General features: G+C 45.6%; 1 protein-coding gene across 1 annotated transcript in view; it reads right to left on the reverse strand.

The window, feature by feature from the left end:
• Positions 1 to 12,502, reverse strand: part of LOC141139329 (b(0,+)-type amino acid transporter 1-like) — a 32,468-nt gene that overhangs the window by 3,733 nt on the left and 16,233 nt on the right. The window contains exon 5 of the mRNA XM_073625336.1: positions 3,604 to 3,691. Within this exon, the coding sequence (XP_073481437.1) occupies positions 3,604 to 3,691 (88 nt within the window). The remainder of the gene's footprint in view (positions 1 to 3,603; positions 3,692 to 12,502) is intronic.

Below are 12,502 nucleotides of genomic sequence, written 5' to 3' on the forward strand. Positions count from 1 at the left end.
CAGTTGAATTAAGGGGACTCCAATGGGAACACCTGATGTATGGGGGCACTCTGATAGGGACCCTGATGTAAGGGGGCACTGTGATGGGGATATCTGATGTAAGGGGCACACTGATGGCAGCAGTTAAATTAAGGGGACTCCAATGGGAACACCTGATGTATGGGGGCACTCTGATAGGGACCTTGATGTAAGGGGGCACTGTGATGGGGATATCTGATGTAAGGGGCACACTGATGGCAGCAGTTAAATTAAGGGGACTCCAATGGGAACACCTGATGTATGGGGGCACTCTGATAGGGACCTTGATGTAAGGGGGCACTGTGATGGGGATATCTGATGTAAGGGGCACACTGATGGCAGCAGTTGAATTAAGGGGACTCCAATGGGAACACCTGATGTAAGGGGGCACTCTAATGGGGACACCTGATGTAAGGGGCACACTGATGGCAGCAGTTAATGTAAGGGGACTCCAATGGGAACACCTGATGTATGTGGGGTACTCTAAGGGGGATCCTGATTTAAGATGGACTCTGATGAAGACCCCTGATAAAAAGGAGGACTCTGATAAGGATGCCTGAAATAAGGGGGCACAGGTTCTGTTTAATCAGCTCAACTTGTCAGCCAAGCCTGCAACCAACTGAATTAACCCGTCTAACAGTCTATATTAAAATTTACCCTTCCATGTGCTCCTTGCTGCAAAGGCTAGTTATAGGTGAGGGCAGTGGCCATTTGTTTGTTCTGTTTAAGCACCCTAATCTAATGACAGCCTAATACATACTAGTGTTTCCCAGGTCGTGACACTGTGTGACAGACTGTCAGTGACTTGCACACAGTGTTGACATTGTGCCCCTAGACTTTTTTTTACTGCACCCCCAGATCAGAGATCCGGCCCTGAGGCATTGTCCGTTTTTACATAGTTGCATTGGTCCAGCTTGTCCATCTCTGGTCTTTTATACTGTATTTGCCTAGAAATCAGTTTACAGGTTCATACTGCATACTGCATACTGCAAATGACAGCTTTCCTGTGGACATCATAGCTCATAATTAAAATAATCTGAGCTGTTTAGACCAGCCTAGTTTATGGTAGTCATGGGATTCTAGGATGCAAAAAACACACAGTAGGGCGAGAACACCTCGCGCATTACCATAGATACGTTTATTAGATCAAAAAATTGACAAATGGGTATTCTCATGCTGATATATGAATACAAGCAAAACTGATACACTCCAGCTGGACGCAGTGAAACTCGTCCTAGGACCAAATGGTTGGAAAGCGAACGTGTTTCGGGGGTCATGCCCCCTTCCTCAGAGCTTCTGTGTGTTTTTTGCAGCTTGTCTGGAAGACTACCTGGTCTGTGGAGGGCTGCACCCTTGAGTGGCATGGTGGATAGAGGCAGGATTGAAGACTACCCCTGGTTTTGGCGATGAAGTGTTTTTTTGGAGGATGAGATTATAGGAGTTAAAGGGGTTGTAAAGGCAGAAGGTTTTATATCTTAATGCATTCTATACATTAAGATAAAAATCCTTCTGTGTCTAGCAGCCCCCCTCAGCCCCCTTAATACTTACCCGAGCCTCCTCCCTATCCAGCGATGTCCACGAGTCTGTTGGCCGGCCAGGACTCTCCCTCCTGATTGGCTGAGACACAGCAGCATCCCCCATGGCTCCTGCTGCTGTCAATCAAAGTCAGTAAGGCAATCAGGGGAGAGAAGGGGCGGGGTCGAACCACAGCTCTGTGTCTGAATGGACACACGGAGCTTCAGCTGAGCTCGGGTGCCCCCCATAGCTGGCTGCTTGCTGTGGGGGCACTCAACAGCAGGGAGGGGCCAGGAGCAGCAAAGAGGGACCCGGGAAGAGGAGGATCTGGGCTGCTCTGTGCAAAACCACTGCACAGAGCAAATAAGTATAACATGTTTGTTATTGGTTCAAAAAAAAACGAGACTTTACAATCACTTTAAGCTGGTCATACATATGTCAAATTCTGAACGAATTTCCTTTTAAAAATCAGAAATCTTGTGTGTTTTGTGATCCGATGGTGCCACCATTGATTTCAAAATTTGACCAACCAAGCCTTCAATTTCACCTTATGTTGCTACAGAAAATAATTTCTGTGACCGGGAATCTTCTTTTCTTTCAGGGAATTTCCTTTTATGCGCTCATGCATTTTTCTTTTTCGATTTTATTTCTCACACGATTCTCCCATAATTAATTAGCAATTCGTTCTTTTTTCCAAAATAATTCAACATGCCCAACCACTCAAATTCGATGGCCGGACGAAAATCGCCCATTGCTACAACCCACTAAAGCCTAGTACACACGGGCCGAATGTCGGGTGGCATCGGCCGTTTCAATAGAAACCGTCCAACATTCGGCCCTCTGTGTATGGCAGTCGGTCTTACAGAAGCCGGACACTCAGGCCGGCTTCTGTAGAAGGGTCATGACTGAAAACGGTCTGCCAACGGCTCCTGATCAGTGTTCTCAGCCAATGGGTGAGAGCGCTGATCATAGTGTTCTGGCGAGGGGGCCGTACCCCTGTCAGAACACAATAGCACAGCAGGGAAGATCACTGTACTTACATTGGATAGTTAAAGTGGTTGTAAACCCTTTACAACCACTGTATACTACAGGCAAGCCTATACTTAGGCTTACCTGTAGCTACACTGGATATCTCCTAAACCATCCCTGTATTTGCATGTGCCGACGGCATCGGCACATGCACACTTAAGCAATGGCACGTACGTATGTACGTACATTGCTTCAGTTGTACTGTGCCGTTACCGGCAGCTCCAGCGCTGGATACCCAGAATTAACCCCCCGGGGAGATGTTGGCCGTCGGAGCGGTGAATGAGGACCACTGCAGGGGCTTCAATCTCAGGTAAGTAATTCATAATGAGCTAGTATGCTATGCATACTAGCTCATTATGCCCTTGTCTTGCAGGGTTTTTTTTTTTTAGGATTTCTTAAAACGGGTTTACAACCACTTTAATACAGCAGCTCCGACCTGAGTTTTTATCATTTAGTAGTGTTTGCTAGGATTAATGGTACAAGATTCAAAAGAAAGTTCTTAGTTAGAAAATTTGTTCTGAATTCGACCCATGTATGACCAGCTTTAGGGTCTGTTGGATATATGTGGGGGGTGCTGTGTGTATGGAGAGTGTGTGTCCTGGGGGCTACAAAAGGAGTGAGATTGTTGGTTTTGGTGGAAAATGTTGGATATGGACAGGGGGTTGTTGAATGGGGGATCTGGACTCATTTATTTGCGTCATTGCTCATCATCTTCTTTATTTTCAATTAAATAGAAAACTAAAGCCAAGCTTACGTCATACAGCAGTGAACAGTATAATGACCATATGAGCAAAATTACTGACAGTTCCTGCACTTTGCACCATTTAAAAAATGAATAGCTGAGAAATATGCTGTAATACAGAAAAACAAAGATTATATAAGGGAGCTATGTGTAGCTGGAGATATTCTGGATAGCCAAGAAGAACAAGATAACCTCTTCAGGGAAATTATCTGTAATGTAAGGCTATTACTTTTTTTGGTTCAATTCACTTATTTCTTGCTAGCGGATACAACTAATGAGCAGAACATTTTATCACTTACTTTATATGGTCGGGGAATATGCGGCTTCTTAATCTTTATATATATCAGGCCAAAAATCGTTGTACCATAGAAAAGCCAGGCTGTAAAGCTGAATGTAGATAAGAGAACAAGATTACAGTAATATATGACTGCATATACTTAGATGTCCAGTTAGGAACACAGTAGTGTACAGAATAAGGTAAAGAAACATCTCTGGACCATGGAGGGCCTTTTTTGCAGCCTGAAACTTCTCCATAAGAACATTGCAATTTTAAAGAAGAACTTCAGGATCTTGGATCAGGGTAAGGTGAGTGCAATGATGTTCTTAAAGTGTTACTAAACCCAGGACCCTGCATTCGCTATATCTAGTCTCCCCCAGTACTCAGAACATGGAAATGCAATAATTTTAGCAAATATAATCCCCTTTTTCATCAGTAGTATATAGCAGTCTTGTGACTATCTTGTGACTATCAGTGCCTGCTTAAAAATTGTAGGAGGAGTTTTCGTTCTCCTTTTTAACGTTTTTTTCCGTCAGTTACTTCCTGGTTTCTGGCCTAGGCCAAAATGATGTCATACATCTCATGTCTTCATGGGCATTTTTTTCTTTCATCTGGAGGAGGGTCTTTCTCAGCTAAGCACACCCTCCTGCCTGAGCTAAGGGCAGATGCATTCCAGGGTGTAAATTCTACATGAATCATCTGCCTATACTGAAGATGGCCCAAAATAGAAATGCTAGGGTGGGGTTTTTCAAAGCGATTTCTCAACAAAATAAAGCATAGAGACATGGATGGATGGATGGATGGATGGATGGGGGAGTTTGCTTTGAATACTAAAAATGAATTGAATACAGTAGTGTTTTTAGTTTGTGGTGCTCAGATACAGTTAAGTTTCACTTTAAGCTGGCCATACACCAGTAATTTTTGTATGGAAATTCAGAAAAATCTATCTTCAGAGCATTTAATGGTACCATTTTGGACTAAACAAATTTTGTATGAAAACTCTAAAAAATGTGCCATGCCACAACGAAAACCCAGATTTGCAGTTTTTCAAGAAAAAATGTCCATCCTTTTCCTTACATTTTCCTTGCCACTAGAGTTGAAAAGGATGGTCTTGACCTTATTAGCTATTAGAACAGTTGTTTCAATTTTTTTAAACAAAAATTTTCTGGTGTATAGCCAGCTTTAAACTGGCTGCACATTATACAATTTCCTTGTACATTTTTTCTTTAGATTTACCAAAACCATATAATATGAGATCAAACTTCTGGCTGTGTCGAGAACTTAACCTGCTCTCCTCTAATGATCAGACTTCTGCCTACACACCCCCCCCCCTTTACAGCCATTCACTAGGAAGATCAGTGTGCTTCTGTTCTTATCCTCCCCTATCTCTCTGAGCTCCTTATGCAGCTGAGAACAGAGGGTATATGATTATTTTTTAAAAAAGGGGAAAAATAGGTATTTATCATGTTTTTTATATGTATACACAAATGTTTTGCCCTTGATTTCTATTTTAAACTGAATGGGTTGTTTTACAAGGTAAGGGTTCCGATATACTTTAAGCAGTGGCGGTGCGTCCATAAGGGCGCCGCCCCCTCTCTCCTGCCAACCCCTCTAGCACCAATAGATGCATTGCAGGAATCTATCTATGGCCGCCGCTGCCACCCCTTATTCAGGCGCCCGGCCCCTTTTCAGGCGCAGGGCGCCTGAATTACAGAGGAGAGGGGTGGTTTTGAAGCACCTGTTTAGGGCCATAGGCCCCACTCAGCTGTGTGTTAGAAAAGCGAATGAATATGCACTTTCCTAACACTAAACCGCCTCTCTGCCAATCAGATGTTTGGATCTGTTACCCGTCACCCGATTGGCTGAAACGACAGGCGCTGTGATTGGACGCCAGGCGTCCAATCATAGCAGAGGACGGGAAGAGAAGACAGGAGAAGACATCGAGGAGCTGTCCCACCAAGACAGGTAAGTGCAGATGGCGGGGGGCACACTGGCAGCATTTGATATGGCACAGTGTCTGCGTTTGATGGGACACAGTGGGAGCAATTGATGGGCACAGTGGCGGCAATTGATGGGCACAGTGGTGGCAATTTATGGGCACAGTGGTGGCAACTGATGGGCACAGTGGCGGCAATTGATGGGCACAGTGGGGGCAATTGATGGGCACAGTGGCGGCAATTGATGGGCACAGTGGCTGCGTTTGATGGCACAGTGGTTGCAGTTGATGGGTTTTTTCAGAATTTTTCAGTTTGTTTGCCCCCCCCAAAAATTTTGAGCACCAGCCGCCGCTGACTGAGTCTGTGTTTGTAATGAGCAAATATGACTTCCCTCATGTATGTATATCCACTTGCTGACCGAGCCTTTTTCTGACATTTGTTGCTTACAAGTTAAAATCTGTAATTTTGCTAGACAATTACTTAGAACCAAACATTATATATATATATATATATATATATATATATATATATATATATATATATATATATATATATATATATTTTTTTTTAGCAGAGAACCTAGAGACCCTAGGTTTTTGCGCAGAAGTTTTTCAAACGCAATTTTTTGGGAAAAAATACACTTTAATGAATTTTAAAAACCAAAACACTAAATTTAGCCCAATTTTTTTGTATAATGTGAAAGGTGATGTTACACCGAATAAATAGATAGCTAACATGTCGCGCTTTAAAATTGCAGGCGCTCATGGAATGGCACCAAACTGTGGTTACCAGCTTAGAATTACAGAGAAGTTCTAGTGCTAGAATTATATATTAGTTTATATATGTGAGCCTGACCTACGTATGTGTTCACTACTACACGTGAGCATGCGGAGACGGGGGGAGCTTTGTTTTTTGTTTTTTATCATTATATTATTTTTTTTAATTTTTACACTGTCCCTTTAAAAAAAAAAAAGTGATCACTTTTATTGCTATACATCCCTTACGATAACAATACAGCATGACAGATCCTCTTTATAGAGAGATAAAAGACCCCAAATCTATCCTCTACCCGTAAAAGCAAAAGATAAAAAAATAAACATTTTGTTTTATCTTTTGCTTTTAAAAAAAAAAACATGTTTACATGGTTCCAGAATCGGAAGTGACGTTGATGTCACATCGTTTATCGGTATGGTTCCTGAGGCTACTGATCGGTAACATTAGGCGGGGAACCACGATCAAGCTGCAGCCATAACCCCGGTATTTAACGTCAAAATAATGACGTATATTTACAGTTAGGCGGTCGGCAAGTGTATACAGTGACAAACTATACAATGTTTTATAATTCACTGGTAATATACCAGTAAAGTTAGCGCAATTTTTTTGCATATTGTGAAAGATGATGTTACGCTGAGTAAATAGATACCGAACATGTTATGCTTTAAAATTCCACGCGCTTGTGGAATGGCGACAAACTACGGTACTTAAAAAATCTCCATAGGTGACGATTAAAAATGTTTAATGGTTACCTGTTTAGTGTTACAGAGGAGGTATTTCATGAGAATTATTGCTCTCACTCTAACAATCGCGGCGATACCTCACATGTGTGAATCGAACACCATTTACATTTGTGGGCGCGACTTACGTATGCGATTTCTTTGGTGCGTGAGCTCGCAGGGACGGGGGGGGGGCTTTAAATTTTTATTTTTTTATTATTTTTTTATTAATTTTTTCTTTTATATATATATATATATATATATATATATATATATATATATATATATATATATATCACTGTCCCTTTAAAAAAAAAAAAAATCTGATCACTTTTATTGCAGGGATGTTTACATTCCTTGTGACAGTAATAGGCAGTGACAGCTACTCTTTATGGAGGGACCCCAAATCCCTCCTTTGCACTTTTAAAGTATTCAAAATGCCAAAATTGGCGTTTTGGAATACTGAATTTTTTTTTAAAATCGGCGCTATTGACAGCTGAGTAAACCAGAGGTGATGTTGTGACGTCACTTCCGGGTTTTTAAATCAGAGACCCGATCGGAGCGGTTTCCAGCTTTGTTCGGGTCTCTACACAGCCGGCGAATGTGCTGGATGGTCGCTTGGGTCTCCTGGTAGGATGGGAGACCCGTGCGGAGCGGCGAAAGACGGCGAGAGGGGGGGATGTCCCCTCCCGCTCCTTATGATAGCGGCCGAGCAGCTCATTAGCCGCATTGGTTGTTATCATGAGAGCGCCGACCATTAGTTCTAGAAAACGGCACCAGGGTGAAGCCTGCAGCTGCAAGCATCACCCTGATATAACGACTTCAACCAAATGATGTACAGGTACGTGATTTGGCATGAAGTGGTTAATGCTGCTTTTTCCTGACAGCAGCGCTGGCACCTTTTAACCGCTTCCGGACTGCCCACCGCATATATACTACGTGATTTTGTGCACACAGTCTAGGGCCCGCGATGGCCGTTGGGACCTGCCGATCGTTCACAGCAGAGAAAGAATGTAAACAAGGCAGATCCCTGTTCTGTGAGGGAGGAAAATGGAGACCTTGTCTTTCCGCTGAGCAGAAACACAGATCTCTGTTTTCCTCCAATCACAGTATTCCCCCGAATGTTAGCAAGCACTCCCTAGGAGCACACTTAACCCTTTGATCGCCCCTGATGTTAACCCCTTCCCTGCCAGTGTCATTTAAACAGTGCATTTTTTAGCACTGATCACTGTATGGGTGTCACTAGTGTCAGATTTGTCCGTCGCAACGTTGCAGTCACGCTAAAAATCGCTGATCGCCGCCATTACTGGTAAAAACAATTTTAAAAAGTCCATAAAAATATCCCATAGTTTGTAGACAATATAACTTTTGTGCAAACCAATCAATATATGCTTATTGGGATTTTTTTTACCAAAAACATGTAGCAGAATAAATATTGGCCTCAATTGAAGAAATTAGATGTTTTTACATTTTTTTTTATTGGATAGGTTTTATAGCAGAAAGTAAAAAATATTGTTTTTTTTTTTTTTCCAAAACTGTTGTTTTTTTTTTTTATAGCGCAAAAAATAAAAACCGCAGAGGTGATCAAATACCACCAAAAGAAAGCTCTATTTGGGGGAAAAAAAAATTACATCAATTTTGTTTGGGTACAGCGTCGCACGACCGCTCAATTGTCAGTTAAAGCAACGCAGTGCCGTATCACAAAAAATGGTCTGGACAGGAAGGGGGTAAAACCTTCCGAGGCTGAAGTGGTTAGAAATCCTGTGTGCATGAGCCCTTATGCCGCATACACACAACCAGACTTTCTGGGAAACTAGGTCCGACGTTCTTCCCGCCGGACTTCCGGCGGACTACCGCTGGACTTTCTGAATGGACGAAATTGCCTACACACGACCGGACTTTACGGCAGACTAGGTCCGCCGGTCTTCCCGATGGACTTTCGCCAGAGTTACGGCGGACTTTCAGAATGAACGGACTTGCCCACACATGGTTCATTTTGAACGTGACTCAGGTACGACGGGACTAGAAAAGGAAGTCAATCTCGATGCTTTTATCGGCGAGATTGGCACCTTCCGAGCCCCGTTGCGGGGCATTCCAGGCCCTTAGGTCTGGTATAGATTTTAAGGGGAACCCCCTATGCTGATAAAACGGTGTGGGGTCCCCCCAAGGTCCATACCAGACCCCGATCCGAGCACGCAGCCCGGCCGGTCAGGAAAGGGGGTGGGGACGAGCGAGTGCCCCACCTCCTGAACCGTACCAGGCCGCATGCCCTCAATATGGGGGGGTGGGTGCTTTGGGGGAGGGGGCGCCCTGCGGCCCCCCCACCCCAAAGCACCTTGTCCCCATGTTGATGAGGACAAGGGCCTCTTCCCGACAACCCTGGCCATTGGTTGTCTGCGGGCGAGGGGCTTATCGGAATCTGGGAGTCCCCTTTAATAAGAGGGCCCCCAGATCCCGGCCCCCCACCCTATGTGAATGAGTGTGGGGTACATGGTACCCCTACCCATTCACCTGGGGTAAAAAGTGTCAATAAAAAAAACACACTACACAGGTTTTTAAAGTAATTTTAGACAGCTCCGGGGGTCTTCTTCCAGCTTCGATGGTCTTCTTCCGAATTCGGGGGTCTTCTTCTGACTTCGGCGGTCTCTCCGGTTCTTCTCCGCTGTCTCCGGCCTCTTCTCCCATTGTTTGACCTCTTCTCCGCGCTCTCCGGGTCTTCTGCCGACTCCCCCGCTATCTGCTATTCTGCTCTTTTGCTGCTCTTTTGCTAGCGGTGGCCCGGTGTTCTGCCTTCTTGTCTTCCTCCCTCTTCTCCTCTTCCGATGTTGACATGACGCTTTCTCTGGCTAGAATGCTCTCTGAGCGCTCCGATGTGACTTATATAGGCGTGACCCCACCCCCTTATGCCGTCACAGTCCCTGGGCATGCTGGGACTGTGACGGCATAAGGGGGCGGGGTCACCGGGTAATGTTGACCACGCCCCCCTAAAACGTCACAGTCCCAGCATGCCCAGAGACTGTGACGGCATAAGGGGGCGGGGTGACCGCCTATATAAGTCACATTCGAGCGCGCAGAGAGCATTCCAGCCAGAGAGAGCGTCATGTCAACAACGCAAGAAGAGAAGAGGGAGGAAGACAAGAAGGCAGAAGGCAGAAGACCTGGCCACCGCTAGCAAAAGAGCGGCAAAAGAGCAGAAGATATCGGAGGAGCCCGGCAGAAGACCCGGGGCCGCAGAGAAGAGGTCAAACATCAGGAACTGAGTCCGGCGGAGTTCCGACGTCAGGAACTGAATCCGGCGGAGTTACGACGGAGAGATTTGAAACATGTTTCATTTCTAGGTCCGTCGAACTTTTGGGAAAAAAAAGTCCGCGGGAGCCTACACACGATCGGATTGTCCGGCGGACTCTGGTCCACCAGACCAAGTCTGCTGTAAAGTCCGCTCGTGTGTACGCGGCATTAGAGTTCTTAGGAGAACAAAGTGTCCACTCACCACCAGCCAAAAAGGTAAATATGAAATGTCTTCTTTTACAGGGTAATAACATACTCAAAGAGGCGCTGGGAACTTTTAGACTTGCAAGTGTAGTCAGGTGAAGGGAAACTTCAAACAAGCTCAATGTCTCTGGGACTGTGACGGCATAAGGGGGCGGGGTCACCGGGTAATGTTGACCACGCCCCCCTAAAACGTCACAGTCCCAGCATGCCCAGAGACTGTGACGGCATAAGGGGGCGGGGTGACCGCCTATATAAGTCACATCCGAGCATGCAGAGAGCATTCCAGCCAGAGAGAGCGTCATGTCAACATCGCAAGAAGAGAAGAGGGAGGAAGACAAGAAGGCAGAAGGCAGAAGACCGGGCCACCGCTAGCAAAAGAGCGGCAAAAGAGCAGAAGATATCGGAGGAGCCCGGCAGAAGACCCGGGGCCGCGGAGAAGAGGTCAAACAACGGGAGAAGAGGCTGGAGACAGCGGAGAAGAACCGGAGAGACTGCCGAAGTCGGGAGAAGGCCCCCGAAGTCGGAAGAAGACCCCCAAAGCCGGAAGAAGACCCCTGGAGCTGTCTAATAAATTACTTTAGAAACCTGTGTAGTGTTTTTTTTTATTGACACTTTTTCCCCCAGGTGAATGGGTAGGGGTACCATGTACCCCATACTCATTCACATAGGGTGGGGGGCCGGGATCTGGGGGCCCTCTTACTAAAGGGGGCTCCCGGATTCCGATAAGCCTCCTCATCAACATGGGGGCAAGGTGCTTTGGGGTGGGGGGGCCGCAGGGTGCCCCCTCCCCCAAAGCACCCACCCCCCCATGTTGAGGGCATGCGGCCTGGTACGGTTCAGGAGGGGGGGGGTGCTCGCTCGTCCCCACCCCCTTTCCTGACCGGTCGGGCTGCGTGCTTGGATCGGGGTCTGGTATGGATTTTGAGGGGACCCCACGCCAATTTTTCGGCGTAGGGGTTCCCCTTAAAATCCATACCAGACCTAAGGGCCTAATGTGCCCCGCGCTCGCCGCAATAGGAAAATTGTTTTTTCCTATTGCAGCGAGCGCGAGATGCAGTACCCTGCCCTTGCATCGTATCTGGTCCGTCGGACCAGCCTACAGATGAATGGGCTTTCCGTCAGGAACTGAGTCCGGCGGAGTTACGACGGAGAGATTTGAAACATGTTTCATTTCTAGGTCCGTCGAACTTTTGGGAAAAAAAAGTCCGCGGGAGCCTACACACGATCTGATTGTCCGGCGGACTCTGGTCCACCGGACCAAGTCTGCTGTAAAGTCCGCTCGTGTGTACGCGGCATAGAGTTCTTAGGAGAACACAGTGTCCACTCACCACCAGCCGAAATCAGTTTTAAAAGTCTTGAGACATCATGCTGCTGAAATAAATTGGTTTTATTTCAGCAGCACGGTCTCTCAAGTTTTTTGTTTTTTTTTTTTCTTTAGATTTTTGTTAATTTTTTTTCAAGTTTTTATGTTTACATTATATACCAGCTTTCTATACTGGATGTTTTTACTTTGTATATCTCTTACATCTTTTAACATTCTACAATTCAACCGAGACAACTAAAGTTCATGTGACAAGTCTGTTATGTGATGCTCTAAACCAGGGGTCTCCAAACTTTCTAAACAAAGGGCCAGTTTACTGTCCTTTAAACTTAAGGGGGCCGGACTGTGGGAGCGGGAGTAGAAAATGTCTTGGTGTCAGTGTAATGTAAACAGTGTCCCCTCTTTGGTATTAGGGGGAGGAATAGTGCCCCCATCATTGGTATTACGGGGAAGAATAGTGCCCCATCATTGGTATTATAGGGAAGAATAGTGCCCCCATCGTTGGTGTCAGTGAGAGAAATAGAGCCCCATGGTTGGTGTCAGTGGGAGGAATAGTGCCCCATCATTGGTGTCATTGGGAGGAATAGTGCCCCATCGTTGTTGTCAGTGGGAGGAATAGTACCACATTGTCGATTTTAGTGGCCAGTGGGGGCTGGTGGTTTTTTTTGGGGGGGGGCA

Source organism: Aquarana catesbeiana, linkage group LG04, assembly GCF_042186555.1.
Source record: "Aquarana catesbeiana isolate 2022-GZ linkage group LG04, ASM4218655v1, whole genome shotgun sequence".
In the NCBI taxonomy this organism is placed as follows: Eukaryota; Metazoa; Chordata; class Amphibia; order Anura; family Ranidae; genus Aquarana; species Aquarana catesbeiana.